At 46.9% G+C, this 13,797-nt stretch overlaps 1 protein-coding gene across 3 annotated transcripts in view; it reads right to left on the reverse strand.

Annotated features, from left to right (window-relative positions):
* Armc9 (armadillo repeat containing 9) overlaps nucleotides 1–13,797 on the reverse strand; it is a 114,921-nt gene that overhangs the window by 81,208 nt on the left and 19,916 nt on the right. For all 3 annotated transcript variants that reach the window (XM_041650881.1, XM_041650882.1, XM_041650883.1), the window contains exons 7-9: nucleotides 12,814–12,838; nucleotides 8,235–8,392; nucleotides 4,147–4,245 (exon numbers count right to left, since the gene is read on the reverse strand). In XM_041650881.1, the coding sequence (XP_041506815.1) occupies nucleotides 4,147–4,245; nucleotides 8,235–8,392; nucleotides 12,814–12,838 (282 nt within the window). The remainder of the gene's footprint in view (nucleotides 1–4,146; nucleotides 4,246–8,234; nucleotides 8,393–12,813; nucleotides 12,839–13,797) is intronic.

Genomic DNA, 13,797 nt, shown 5'->3' on the forward strand with positions numbered 1-13,797 from the left:
CAGGACATCTAGGAGACTTCTCTACCTCAGAAGAGCAGAATCTCACCAGGGCCAATCCTGGGAGCAACTAGATCCATCAGCCAGCTCAGACAGGCAGCTTTGGACCCAGCAGTCTGGGAATGAGGAGACAAGGCACAAGAGCCCCCCCCCCCCCCCCATACACACACACACACACCTCTCCTGGAGTGTGCGAGGCCTTCTGCCAGAGTCGTCCTTCTTTTTTCTGGGTAGAGGTTTGTGGGACAGGGCACTCCGGACTCACCCTCCCAGCCATTCCTGACGACTGCTGAGTCGGCTAGAGGAACTAAGCCAGTTCTTGCTGTCTATGCTGCCCCCGTGTGGCGGCTCTGTGGTAAGGCCAGCTCCTGCTCATCTATGCTGCCCCCATGTGGTTTCTCTGTGGTGAGAGCAGTAGTCCAGGTTTGGTAGGCTATTCAGACTGCTGCAATTCCTGAACTCAGCGTAGGGACCCTCTCTCTCCAACAGGAGCTCTGTCAGTGTTGATGGTGATCTTTACAAACACTCTGATTAGTTCTTCCGTCCTAGTTTCTGGTTCAGAAGAGGATATGTGAAGAAGTCCAGACTGGAAACCAGTGCAGTGAATTTTACAACCACTAGCAGGTTTTAGGTGATTGATCAATTGCCTGACTTGAAGTCCTTTATCCTGTAGGCCTCCCAGGAGGGTGTATTCTTTAAACCTGGATGGCCAACGCTTATTTTATATCTTTAAAACAGCGAGTCCTAGCTGGGTGGTGGTGGCGCACACCTTTAATCCCAGCACTTGGGAGGCAGAGGCAGGTAGATCTCTGTGAGTTCGAGGCCAGGCTGGTCTACAAGAGCTAGTTCCAGGACAGGCTCTGAAGCTACAGAGAAACCCTGTCTCAAACAAACAAACAAACAGCGAGTCCTAAGATTTTTACATACTAAATCTCCCATGGTCACATCTTAAGGTACAGACTGCACAGTCCAGTCTCCTCTGTCCCTGTGGAAGGACTGCCCAGCATGGCCAGCAGCTCTGAGGACAGCTCCTTGGTACTTAAATGAACATGTCAGCATAACTGATCTGCAAATTGGACACATCCCTCCTATAGAGAACATACGAGCAACCGCCTTATGCCTCAGTACTGGGCTAATTGCTGGCAGCAGTGTTTGAGAATCGGACTTTTTTTTTTTTTTTTTAACAACTAGGGGCTGGAGAGATGGCTCAGCAGTTAGAAGTACTAGCTGCTTTTCCAGAAAACCTGGATTTGATTTCCAGGCAGCTTAAAACTGTCTGCAACTCCACTCCCAAGGGATCTGTCACCCTTAACTAGCCTCAGTGGATACTACATCCATGTGCTGCACAGAAAGCATATAGGCACAATGATCATACACAGAAAATTAAAATTTTAAAAATAAATATTAATTTTAGCTGGGCATAGTGGTGCACACCTTTAATTCCAGCCCTCAGAGGCAGAGGCAGGTGGTTCTCTGTGAGTTCCAGGGCAATTCAGGGTTATAAAAAGAGACCCTATCTCACTGGGCAGTGGTGGCGCATGCCTTTAATTCCAGCACTTGGGAGGCAGAGGCAGGTAGATCTCTGTGAGTTTGAGGCCAGCCTGGTCTACAAGAGCTAGCTCCCGGACAGGCTCCAAAGCTACAGAGAAATCCTGTCTGGAAAAGAAAAAAAAGAGACCCTATCTCAACCCACCCAAATAAATTAATTAATAATAAATAAAAGTAAAAATGTATTTAACATACTCATAAAATCTTTTTAAAAAAACAAACTTAACTTGCTTTTAAATTATAAAGTATGAACAACTGAAAATTTCATTACTTGGGCTGGAGAGATGGCTCAGTGGTTAAGAACATTGCCTGCTCTTCCAAAGGTCCTGAGTTCAATTCCCAGCAACCACATGGTGGCTCACAACCACCTGTAATGAGGTCTAGTGCCCTCCTCTGGCCTGCAGGCATACATGTACACAGAATATTATAGGGGCTGGAGAAATGGCTCAGTGGTTAAGAGCACTGACTGCTCTTCCAGAGGACCCGGGTTCAATTCCCAGCACCCACATGGCAGCTCACAACTGTCTGAAGATCCAGTTGCAGGGGATCTGACACCCTCACACCAATGCACATAAAATAAAGTTAAATAAAACCATAAAAAATATTTTAAAAAAAGAATATTATATACATACTAAATAAATAAATATTAAAAAAAGAAAAAGAAAATTTCATTACTTTTTTATCTTAATTTTAAAGGGCATACAGAGAACGTATAAGCACCTAAGAGTTTACTTCAGGGATGTGTGGGGGCGCACAGGAGTCAGTTTTGGGTGTACTTCCTGGCCATGTGGGTAGCATGCACCATGGTGCTTTGGACACACAGAATATTACCTAATAAAATTTCCTACCCCCACATTATAGCGGCACAGCGAGTCATGAAGCTGCAGTCTCCTTTGTCGGGCCCAGCCTGGGGCCAGCAGTTCGGAGGTGCAGTGACTGCAGCAGGCACTGCTCAACCATCCTTCACCCTGGCTTAGCTTCTGTTTCCTGTCATCCATAATCTATTTTTCATCTATATTTTCTCATTTTTCGTATTTATCTTTCAATAGGCTGCTTTAAATCTACTTGAGAGTGAAGGAAGCTGTAATTTTGTTTTTAATAGTAAAGACAACCCATGTTTATGAAGATTCTTTTTTTTTTTTTTTAAGATTTATTCATCTATTGTGTACACTGTGTTCTGCCTGCATGTATCCCTGCAGGCCAGAGGAGGGTGCCAGATCTCACTACAGATAGTTGTGAGCCACCATGTGGGTGCTGGGAATTGAACTCAGAACCTCTGGAAGAAGCCAGTGCTCTTAACCTCTGAGCTATCTCTCCAGCCTTGTTTATGAAGATTCTAATGTGAGTGTGTAAATCCTATTTAAAGTTGAGCTGGCCCACAGGGTACTGCGGGTCATCAGGGCCTCTGACCAGGAGCAGGCCGGCCAGAGCTCTAGGATGAAGGTGGCTCCTGAACTCTGAGGATGTCCTTGGGACACTGGTGCCACCCAGGGTTAGGAGGCCCTGACTCGACACTGTACACTTCCAGGTGTGCTGTCCTAGAAGAGGTGCCATTCCCCCAGAACACTCAGCATGGGATGCATGACCTGAGCCCAATCACAAAGCAATACCAAAACACAAAGAGGGTCGTCTGCTTTGCTTTCTTTGCAGGGGGAGCGGGGGGTTTGAAACAGGGTTTCTCTGAGTAGCCCTGGTTGTCCTAGAACTCACTTTGTAGACCAGACTGGCCTCGAACTCACAAGAGATCCACCTACCTCTGTCTCCTGCAAGCTGGGATTAAAGGCTTGCATCACCATGCCCAACCAAGCTGTAGTCTGGGGACTAGAGTTTCCTCACGTGTCAACATAATGAAAGTCAAAGAGAAGAACAGGAAAATGGTCCAGATGGAAGGAGCTACAGAGTCCAGATGACTCACACAGCACGGGCCCCTGCCTACTGAGGGGGTGGCTATGAAGGGCAGTACTGGTTCCACAGAGGAAAGGAAATGGACAGATTAGATAAAATGACTATAGGTAGACAGAGAAGACAGACAGACAAACAGATGTTAAATTTACTGGAGCTGATAATTATGTGGTCGGGTAAGAGACTAGCAAGTCTCATCTTTACCTCTGTTTGGTTTGATTGCTGAGACAGTCTCCTACAGCCCACGAGTTTCACCCTCCCTGTGTAATCAAAGCTGATCTCAAATTTGCTATAATTCTTCCTGCGTCGGCCTCTTTTTTAAATTAATTTATTTCTTACGTATATAATATTCTGAGTATAATATAATATTCTGAGCCATCGTCCCAGCCCTAAGAGGTCCTTCCAAAAGACAAAGCAGGGTTTCTATTTGATCCTCCCGACGCCCAGGCCTCAGTGCCCAGGAGCAGCTGCCCTGGGAGATCAAAACAGCATCTTTCCTTGCTCACCCCAACGGCTGACCCTCAGCTGCACCCTCCTCAAAAACAGTTTTGTTTTCCTTCTGGGAATTTCCAGACTGCCAAAGACAACTGCATCTGAGTCTCCTGGATGTCACTTTCTCACACACTTTCACTCTCTTTAGTGAGTTCACTCTAAGTCTGGGGGGACCAATCCAGGACACCCCCTCTCATGGCACCTCACCGTCCCAGGCCTTGTGAAGTCCACGCTGTGTGCCAGGCTTTGCCGCATCTGGTTACTGAAGAGGCGGACACAGACGCTCTGCAGGTATTCGGGCGTGATCTGCAAGAAGGACAAGGCCATCAGGTGAAAGGATGCTACCTCAGCACTTCCTATAGGTGAGCTGATGAAACAGCCACACTAGAAAGAGCATCTTACACTTTATCCTCTGTCCGAGTTTCTGCTGCCATGACAAAGTCACCTTACTCTGGTATTTGACTGTAACTGTCCTCCATAGTCTCATAGGGAGTGGCACTATTAGGAGGTGTGGCTTTGTTAGAATGGGTATGGCTTTGTTGGAGGAAGAGCATCACTGTTGGGGAGGGCTCTAAGGTTTCCTACACTCAGGATACAGCCCAATATCTCAGTTGATTTCCTATTTCCTGCAAGGTAGAGGACTCTCAGTTATTCCTCCAGCACCACATTGGCCTGCACACCTCCATGTTCCCAGCCATGATGATAACGGACTGAACCTCTGAAACTGTGAGCCACCCCAATTACATGTTTTCTTTATAATAGTTGCCATGGTCATGGTGTCTCTTCACAGTAATAAAACCTTAACTAAGACACAAAAAGTAACATAAGGAAAAATGGGTTTACTTTAGCTCAGTAATCCAGGGTATAGCCAGTCACATGCAGTCAAGGACGGAGAGAATGTATGCTGCATGCTTACTACTTAACTTGATTCCTCTATTCTTACATGGTTCAGAATCCAGATCTAGGGAATGGTGCTGTCCACAGTGGGCTGGGTCTTCCCAATCAATTAATTTAAATCAAGACACTCCATAGACCTGCCTTTATGCCAACCTGATCCAGACAATCCCTCGCTGAGATCTCTCCCAGATGTAGATTGTATCAAGTGGATAATTAAAAGTAATCACCACAACTTCAGAGCTCTGGAGAGGAATTAACACACTGACCCAAGAGATAAAGGTAACTGACTACAGAGGTAGGAGAGATGGCTCAGCAGTTAAGAGCTCTGGCTGCTCTTCCACGGGACCATGGTTCAATTCCCAGCACCTACATGGTGGTTCACAGCTGTCTGTGATCCAGTTCTAGGGGATCTAACACCCTCACAAAAACATGCAGGCAAAATACCAATGCACATACAATTAAAAAAATAATTTTTACAAAGTGCTGGAGCTGGTGGTAGCACACACCTTTAATCCCAGCACTCAGGAAACAGAAGCAGGTGGATCTTTATGAGTTCAAGGTCAGCCTGGTCTACAGAGCAAGTTCCAGGACAGCTGGGCTGTTACACAGAGAAACCTTGTGTCAGGAAGAAAGAAAAAGGTAACTGAATACAGGTAAAATCAGTCGCCCTACTTTGAAGGGCGCCATTCCACCCAGTGTGTTTCAATCCCATGGAAAATGAATGGTTTCTCAGCCGATCCTGTAAGTTCAAGGCACAAAGTAGGTGGCCGGCCATATGCAGTGACATGAATGGCACTTCAGATCTGAAGATCTGGGCTCTAGTTTTTGATTGTTGACGAAATGAGCAGCTGCATTCCTGAGCCATCGGTGAGATAAAAGATGCCTACCTGTTTGGTTCATACTGAGGAGCGATGAGGCCAGATATGTCTGGTATTAAGGAAGTGCTAGCTAAGTAGTAACAGCCTTTATTAATACACTGTCAAGTGCATGACAACATGATGCTGACTTCCTGCCATGATGGCTCAGGACGGCTTTGCTGGAATTACAGGGTGCACAACCACACCCAACTATAAAGTTTAACCAAGTGTGTAGACAAACACGTTCTGATATGACCCTGGAGCACAGCAACAAGGTCTCAATGTTCATCACTGGGGAGCTGCTAACGGGTCATCCTTAAGAAGAAATCCTGCACAAGCATCTGCAGGATGAGGTGGGGGACTCAGTGATTCCATTTCTTTACTAACGTGCTAAAGAAAAGATGGAGGGCAAAGACCATCAACACACTGTGACAAATGGGAAATAAGTAGCAAGTTTCAGAGGGGTGATGGGTCATAAGACCGCAACTAAATCTAAGAACACTGGGTACATGTGTGTCTGCACTTGCAAGCCTGTATGTATGCACACAAATGTACTGAAATCACACGCAAGAACACGTTAATATCTATCTCAAAACGGGGTGAAAGCATGGTGGGGTCCTCGGCATTGTTTCAATTTTTTGTCATAAGCACGTCTTTCTAGACGAGCTATGGGGCTGCAGAGATGGCTCGATGGTTGAGAGCACTTGCTGCTCTCTCCCAGAAGATCTGAGTTCAGTACCCAGCATCCACATTAGTGAACTCACATGTACTTATAATTCCAGCTCCACGGGATCTGATGCCCCTCTTCTGGACATCTTGGGCACCAGGTATACACTTTTGTCTACATGTCAGGGCACTGAATACATGCCTGGTTCCCCAAGGAGACCAAAAGAGGGCGCCAGACCACTTCCAGAAGCTCAGTTCAGGGAGAACTGAGCCCTGTCCAATGCAAGAGCAAGTATTTTTCCTCAGGGTTTCTCTGTGCAACCCTGGCTATTCTGGAACTCACTCTGTAGACCAGGCTAGCCTTACAGACCAGATTATAGTAACACACACCTCTAATCTCAGTAGCCATAAAGACACACACCTTTAATCCCAGTAGCCACAATGACACCCATCTTTAATCTCAGTAGCCACACTAGTTGCCATAGAAACTGGGTGGTGCATGCCTTTAATGACGGTGGTGCACCTTTATTCCCCAGCCCTAGAGAGGAATATAAGGCGGGGGAAGACAGCTCTTAGGTGCAGTCTCATTCTGAGATTCCGGGAGGAAACATCACCATTTCAGACTGAGGTCAAGGTAAGAGCCAATGGCTGACTGTTTTGCTCTTTGGAACTTCAGGTTGAACCCCAATTTCTGACTCTGAGTTTTTATTAACCGTGCTTCATCTGGTATCTCTGACTTGACGTCTGCAAATCTCAGCTTGGGAAGTCAGTAGCAGGAGTTCAGAGCTCATCTTTGATCCTCAAGCCACACCAAGTATCACATCCTCCTGGCTGCTAGAGGCACACCCAGAAGGGGGCACTATTTTGTAATAGGAGAGAAGACAAAAGGGAAGTGTGTGCTTTTCTTTGCAGACTTTCTGTGTGAGTTGAGTTTCTACATGCCTATTCGAGGCTGAACAGTTCCTCTCCTCCAAAAATCATGTTAGAGTCAAACTTAGGTCCTTACCCTTTGAGCCATCTCTCCAGTCCCCCCTACCTTATTCTCTACACTAGCCACTTATCACAAGTTATCTAGTAACAACAACAACAAAATTAGGTGTTATACAGATCTGGGATCAGTTCCCTGCCAGGGTCAGTAAAGCAATGGCTCTTTCTGTGCTGACCTGGTATCCAGACACTTCTCTCAACTCTGTGCATTTCCTTGGTTTTGGTTTTTTTTGTTTTGTTTCCTTTCTCTCTCTCTCTCTCTCTCCCTCCCTCCCTCCCTCCCTCCCTCCCTCTCTCTCTTTCTCTCTCTCCCTCTCTCTCTCTCTCCCTCTCCCTCTCTCTCAAGACAAGGTTTTATTATGTAGGCCTGGCTAAACTGAAACCTGCTACGTAGACCAGGCTGGTCTTGAACTCACAGAGATCTGTCTTCCTCTGCCTCCCAAGTGCTGTGATTAAAGTATATGCTACTACAATGGGCCCATAAATAAAATTTTGTTTTGCTGTTGTTGTTGTTTTGTATTTTGCTTTGTTTTTCGAGACAGGGTTATCTTTCTAACAATCCTTGAACTCGCTCTGTAGACCAGGCTGGCCTCGAACTCACAGAGATCTGCCTGCCTCTGCCTCCTGAGTGCTGGGATTAAAGGTGTATGTCACTATCACCTGGCCATAAAAAATATTTTAAAAGAAAAAAGAAGAGTAAGGCAGAAACTGACATCAATGAAGAGCATGTGTTGTGTTCAGAACTACTGCAAGTGTTGGCACGGCTGCTGTACACTGGCCTTTTGAAATACAGGGCAGGCTCCGTCAGTGAAGGCCAGGAGTCCCACAGCAATGCAGCCCAGGCTCCACGCACTTTCTCTGAAATACACGAAGAGGATGTTTTCTTACCATCTTGCCACTGACCGTGGCCTCTAGAGAATCCACCAGCTCGGCTGTGACTCCAATGAGGTTGTGGTAGTCGGCCTGGATCTTATTGTACCGCTTGAGGTAGGTCATGGCCCGGCGCTCGGCCTCCACCAGCTGCTGATGGAGCTGCTGCAGCATTTCTAGGAAGACAGTCGACGCTGAAGGCAAGCACAAGGACAGCAGAGGCAGCAAACCAGAATCAAGTAGCCATGCTCTTCTCTGAGGCTGCCAAGCCTTCCGCCTCAGTCCTTCACAGCACTGCTTAAGAGGTGACAATAATGAAAACAAAATCCAGCAGCAAAGGCTGGCGAGGACATGGGGAAGAGCGCTCCTTCACTGACGGTGTGACAGTGAGCGCAGGCGGCAATTATGGAAAGCAGGATAGAGGTTCCCTGCAAAGGTCGTAGGGCCAAGCTATACCACTCCTGGGCATGCACCCCAAGGATTCTTTGTCCCACCACAAGAATAGCTGCATATCCGCTCTACTGCTACTGCATTCACAATAACAAACACAGAACGAGCCTAGATGCCCAATGGTACATGGGTAGCTAATAAGATGGGACCCACACACATAACGGCAGCAGTGTAACTGTGGGCAGAAGGTGCACTTGCAGGAGCAGCAGGGCAAGTGCCAACGACGCGATCGTGTTTAAGGATATCAGCTGCTGCTGGGTATGGTAGTGCCGCACACCTTTATTCCTAGCATGGGGAGGAAGAGACAGGGAAATCTGAGTTTGAGGACAGCCTGGTCTATAGAATGAGTTCCAGGACAGACAAGGGTACACAGAAAAACCCTGTCTTGAAAGGCAAAACCAACCAAACAAACAAACAAGCCAAGGGCTAGCCCTGACTCGTCTGACAAGAGCAGCAGACAATTCCCTGCCACCCCTTGCAGTGGGCAGAGAAACCTCAGGTGCTGCAGAGCTCCTAGGCTGTGTGCCAGCCGTGCAGCAGCCTGGTAGTAGCTGCCATGCATTCTAGCCTGGCCCTGTGAAGCCACATCTATACTCCTGCTCCTCCATGGAGGTTCTGAGCCTTGAGTGTGGAATATAGCAGGCAGAACCAGTCACACATCTGGAACCACTGGGCTTGGGATCTGCGAGAGAAACTGGCACTAAGATGCAGAGCTGCTGACTACACTGCACCTGGTGATGTGGGGGGGGGGGCATGGAAGGGGTTCGAGGACTCCTCAATGCTATTAGCAGAGTTGAAGTTTACCACATTTAATGGGTGAGCCAGGTAGGGCTTCCATGCAAAACCAATCACAGACTAAAAGACCCATGTTGTATACTTCCAGAAGGAAAAGAGAATTCTCTTGGGACCGGAGAAAAGGCCATCTTCCTTATATCATGTCTCAGAGCCAGCCTGAAAGGTGGCTTACTTGGCAGAGACCTCATAACCACAAGGCACTCAGGCTACAGCATGGGCGCTGGCTGCTATTCTTAGCCAAATCTGCAGTGAGAATCAAGAGCAAAACACCTAGCCAGGAAAAGGAGCAATGACATATGGCCAAGACTTATCTTAGTTGGTAAAGAAATTAGCTCTAATAAAGAGAAGCCTAAATTCAGGTATAAGTAAATCAAGGCCTTTCTACTGAGACAACAGGGAATGGGCCTAGAGGACACTGCAGAAACCCACAAGGCCACCAGACTCAGAAACACAAAAATATAAATTGGTTTCAAGGACTTTCCAGAAAGGGCAACGGGATCCCAGACTGTTATGTTCAAGACTCTGCTAAAACCAAACCTATGATGCCCTATTCACTCAAGATGGCCTTGGGATTTCTAATGGGTCAGGGATTTTTTTTTTTTAAAAAAAAACTTATTTATTTATTTATTTATTTATTATGTATACAATATTCTTTCTGCGTGTATGCCTGAAGGCCAGAAGAGGGCACCAGACCTCATTACAGATGGTTGTGAGCCACCATGCGGTTGCTGGGAATTGAACTCAGGACCTTTGGAAGAGCAGGCAACGCTCTTAACCGCTGAGACATCTCGTATACAACATTCTGCCTCCATGTATGCCCACACACCAAAGGAGGGCGCCAGATCTCATTACAGATGGTTGTGAGCCACCATGTAGTTGCTGGGAATTGAACTCAGGACCTCTGGAAGAGGGGACAGTGCTCTTAACCACTGAGCCATCCCTCCAGCCCCCTGGGTCAGGGATGTTTTATACTGACAGCAGAATCCAGGGTCACCCACAGGAAGCCCATGAGGCTAAGCAGTGTGCTGGGATTGAGTCCCTGCAAGCAACTCCCAGTGAGGCAATACATTATAAGGCTCCAGCAGTGATACAAGAGAAGGGGCCAGCAACGTGCAATGCCCACTTAGGAAAGCTGCAGGCAGGATGCATAGCCAGCCTGAGAGGAGCCATGTGGGCTGCCACCAGAAAAAGCAACAGATGGAGGCAAGGGTGGGGATCCCGTAGTTCATATCCCACCATACTGCCCCAAGTGATGAACTTATGCGTTGTAGGGTTTCACGTTTGCCCTGGAGGGCTTTGGATTTTTTTGTTTTGGTTTGGTTTTTGAAGACAGAGTCTCTGTGTAGCTTTGGAACCTGTCCTGGAACTTGCTCTGTAGACCGGGCTGGCCTCGAACTCAGAGATCCACCTGCCTCTGCCTCCTAAGTGCCGGGATTAAAGGTGTGCGCTACCACTGCCTGGCCTGGGCATGACTCTGGCTTCAGGTGCTTCGCTACATCTTATTTTCCCCTTCTTTCCTTTTGGATTAGGAACCTGTATCCTGCCCACATTCTGATTTTTTGGGTGTCTTTTTCAGAGTGCAGAGCTCTTGCATCTTAGATGAATCTCTGGTATGGGGCTTCTGAGCAATGCTAGAACAAGCAAGCTTTGGAGTCTCTCAGAATGGAATGAATGTTTTCACTGTGAGATGGTCATCAGCTTCTGGGGCCAGTGGTACAATCCAACAGTCAGAGCGAGTGTCTCCCATACATTCATGTGTTAGTGGCTTAATCCCCAGGGTGGTGCTACTGGGAAGGCACCAAAACTTCAGGAAGGACACAGACCGTCGTCTCCTTGCTTCCTGGTTCAGGATGTAAGTAGCATGCTCTACCACATCACTCACTATTAACATCAGGTGCCCTCACCAGAGACCCAAGCAACCAGCTGTCTCATGTGGAGCTGCAGCCCCGGAACAGAGAACTGGATCAACACTTTTGCTTTGTAAGTTAACTGCCTCCATTGTTTATGGCACTGTGGTCACGGGAAGATGGCTAACACACGAGGAAACCGAGGACAAAAACAAACATTCAGAACCTCCTTGTCTCATGCTACCAGACTCTCCGTATGTGTCACAGCTAAATGATCAACTTCCTGGTAAGCTAAATTTAAAAATTTACTAATACTTCCTTTCTTAAAAAGAAAATGCTGGTGTGGGAGACAGGGTTCAGAGGGTGGGACTGGCTGCTCATCCAGATGACCCATGTCTGACTCCCAGCACCCACACTGCTACTCACAACTGCCTGTAACCCCAATTCCAGAGGATCTGACACCTGAGGGAAACTGGCACGTATGTGCTTCATAGACTTACATGGACACAAAATACCTACACATATCAAATAAAAATAATCTTTTTAAAAAGTTTAATTCTCGCCGGGCGCTGGTGGCGCACGCCTTTAATCCCAGCACTCGGGAGGCAGAGGCAGGTGGATCTCTGTGAGTTCGAGACCAGCCTGGTCTACCAGAGCTAGTTCCAGGACAGGCTCCAAAACCACAGAGAAACCCTGTCTCGAAAAACCAAAAAAAAAAAAAAAAAAAAAAAAAAAAAAAAAAAAAAAAAGTTTAATTCTCTTAAGTAAAGCACAGAAAAAAAAACAGGCATGAAGTTCTCAAACCCTCTGACACCACTCTCCTTGGAAAAGAGCAACATTGCTGTTTCATGGACCAAATTTTCACGTAGGAAAACTCCGTCTGCTGGGAGCCGAGGACCCTGCCTTCCTAAATACTTGTGTGTGAAGCTCATCACAAACACTTCCCAACAACTGAAGGCATTTCCAAAACAGAGTATCTAAGACAAGACCACGCAGAGCACTGCAGCTAAAGCCACTGAGGCATATTAACTAGTTTTTCTCACCTTACTGAAAGATGAAATGCTCCAGTAAGAACTATTGTCCATGGAAAAAATATCATTTTATGTAAACACTTAAGACTGAAACTACTCTGGATGTTTAAAAAGATGGAAATGCTGGCTAAAATTGGAACTGCATCTGACAAACTGGAGGTAAAAGCTGAGCTATTAAAATACTTTCTCTGCCCCATGCTGGCTGTGTGCTTCCTGCCAGCCTGTGACTTGGCTGTTTCCCTTTTCTCCATTTCTTATCTAATATGCTGGACATGGTGGCCCACCAGCCGTCCTTAAAGAGTGGGCCTCCAGGAACTGCACAGAGCAGGGTTACAGGGCACTCTGTAAATATTTAGACTTTGAAAGCCCTTATTTGCCAAGTCCACAAATTCTCTCCGTCTCTGTTTCTTCTCACAGCTTACAAGTTGAGCTGGCAAAGCTGTTCTCATGAAAGCTGTAATCAAGATGATTTACCTTTGCTATTCTGTCCATTCTCCTTCTGGGATGAGAAAGCGGCTCAGGAAAACAGCCCTGGGGCATCTGGTGTTGTGAGGCTGAAGAGAGAGACCGACTCAGCAGAGACCAGAGCTCCAAAGGTTGCTGAAAACAACCAGAGAGCAGTTTCTCATGCTGCTTGGCCATTGCCACCCCCTTCACGCCACCGCAGTGAACTCCACGAGAACCATACACTGCAGTATTTCCACAGCCTCCACACTGGCCTGCTTGCCCCTAACAGAGGTCTCTGCACTGCTGGCAAAACCTTCCCAGTATGCTTCCCTGAACCCATAACAATAAAACTGTCACCGCAGCCCTAAAGCTTGATCCGAGGGCACAGACTGGGGGAGGACAGTGGCTAAGGCTGCACCACCACGTCTGTACAATGAGCAGAGTCTCCTACGGATTTCTTCCTCCTCTGCTCACAGTTCCATGCACGCACGCATTTCAGTGACTTTCTGCACAGCGAGAGCTGCACTTCCAGCACTGCAGCCACCTCTGTTCTTTTCTTCCAGGGTAAGGGAGCAAACCCAGGCCTGTGCATAAGACACATGTGGATAGATGCTTGTCCAATAAGAAAAGACTCATGTTCTTGAAGACTTACAACTACTGGGGAATAAGTCAGTCTCCAATGGGAGGGGTGACAGAACAGGCTCCATTTATAGCTGTGACACTGTCCCTCTGTACTCTCAAAAATGTCCCCAGTGCATTGAATTAGGATAATGGTTGTACAACTATGTCCAGTTGCTAAAAATCAAAGACTTTGACAGTTATGATGGGTAAACTTTATAGTATATACAGCTATGCAACATGGTTGCTTAGAAAGAAGTCTTGATTTGAGTGGCAAATCCAAACGCCATGACCTCGAGGCCTCCCAAATGACTCAAGGGCCTTTGCAAAGTAACACTTTTTTGAACGTAAGAATTTTTTCTTTTTTTCCTACTGAGGCAGTTTCTTGGCTGA

This window comes from Microtus oregoni, unplaced genomic scaffold (genome assembly GCF_018167655.1).
Source record: "Microtus oregoni isolate MIOR12 unplaced genomic scaffold, Mior012 000004F_ref0000308, whole genome shotgun sequence".
NCBI classification, from domain to species: domain Eukaryota; kingdom Metazoa; phylum Chordata; class Mammalia; order Rodentia; family Cricetidae; genus Microtus; species Microtus oregoni.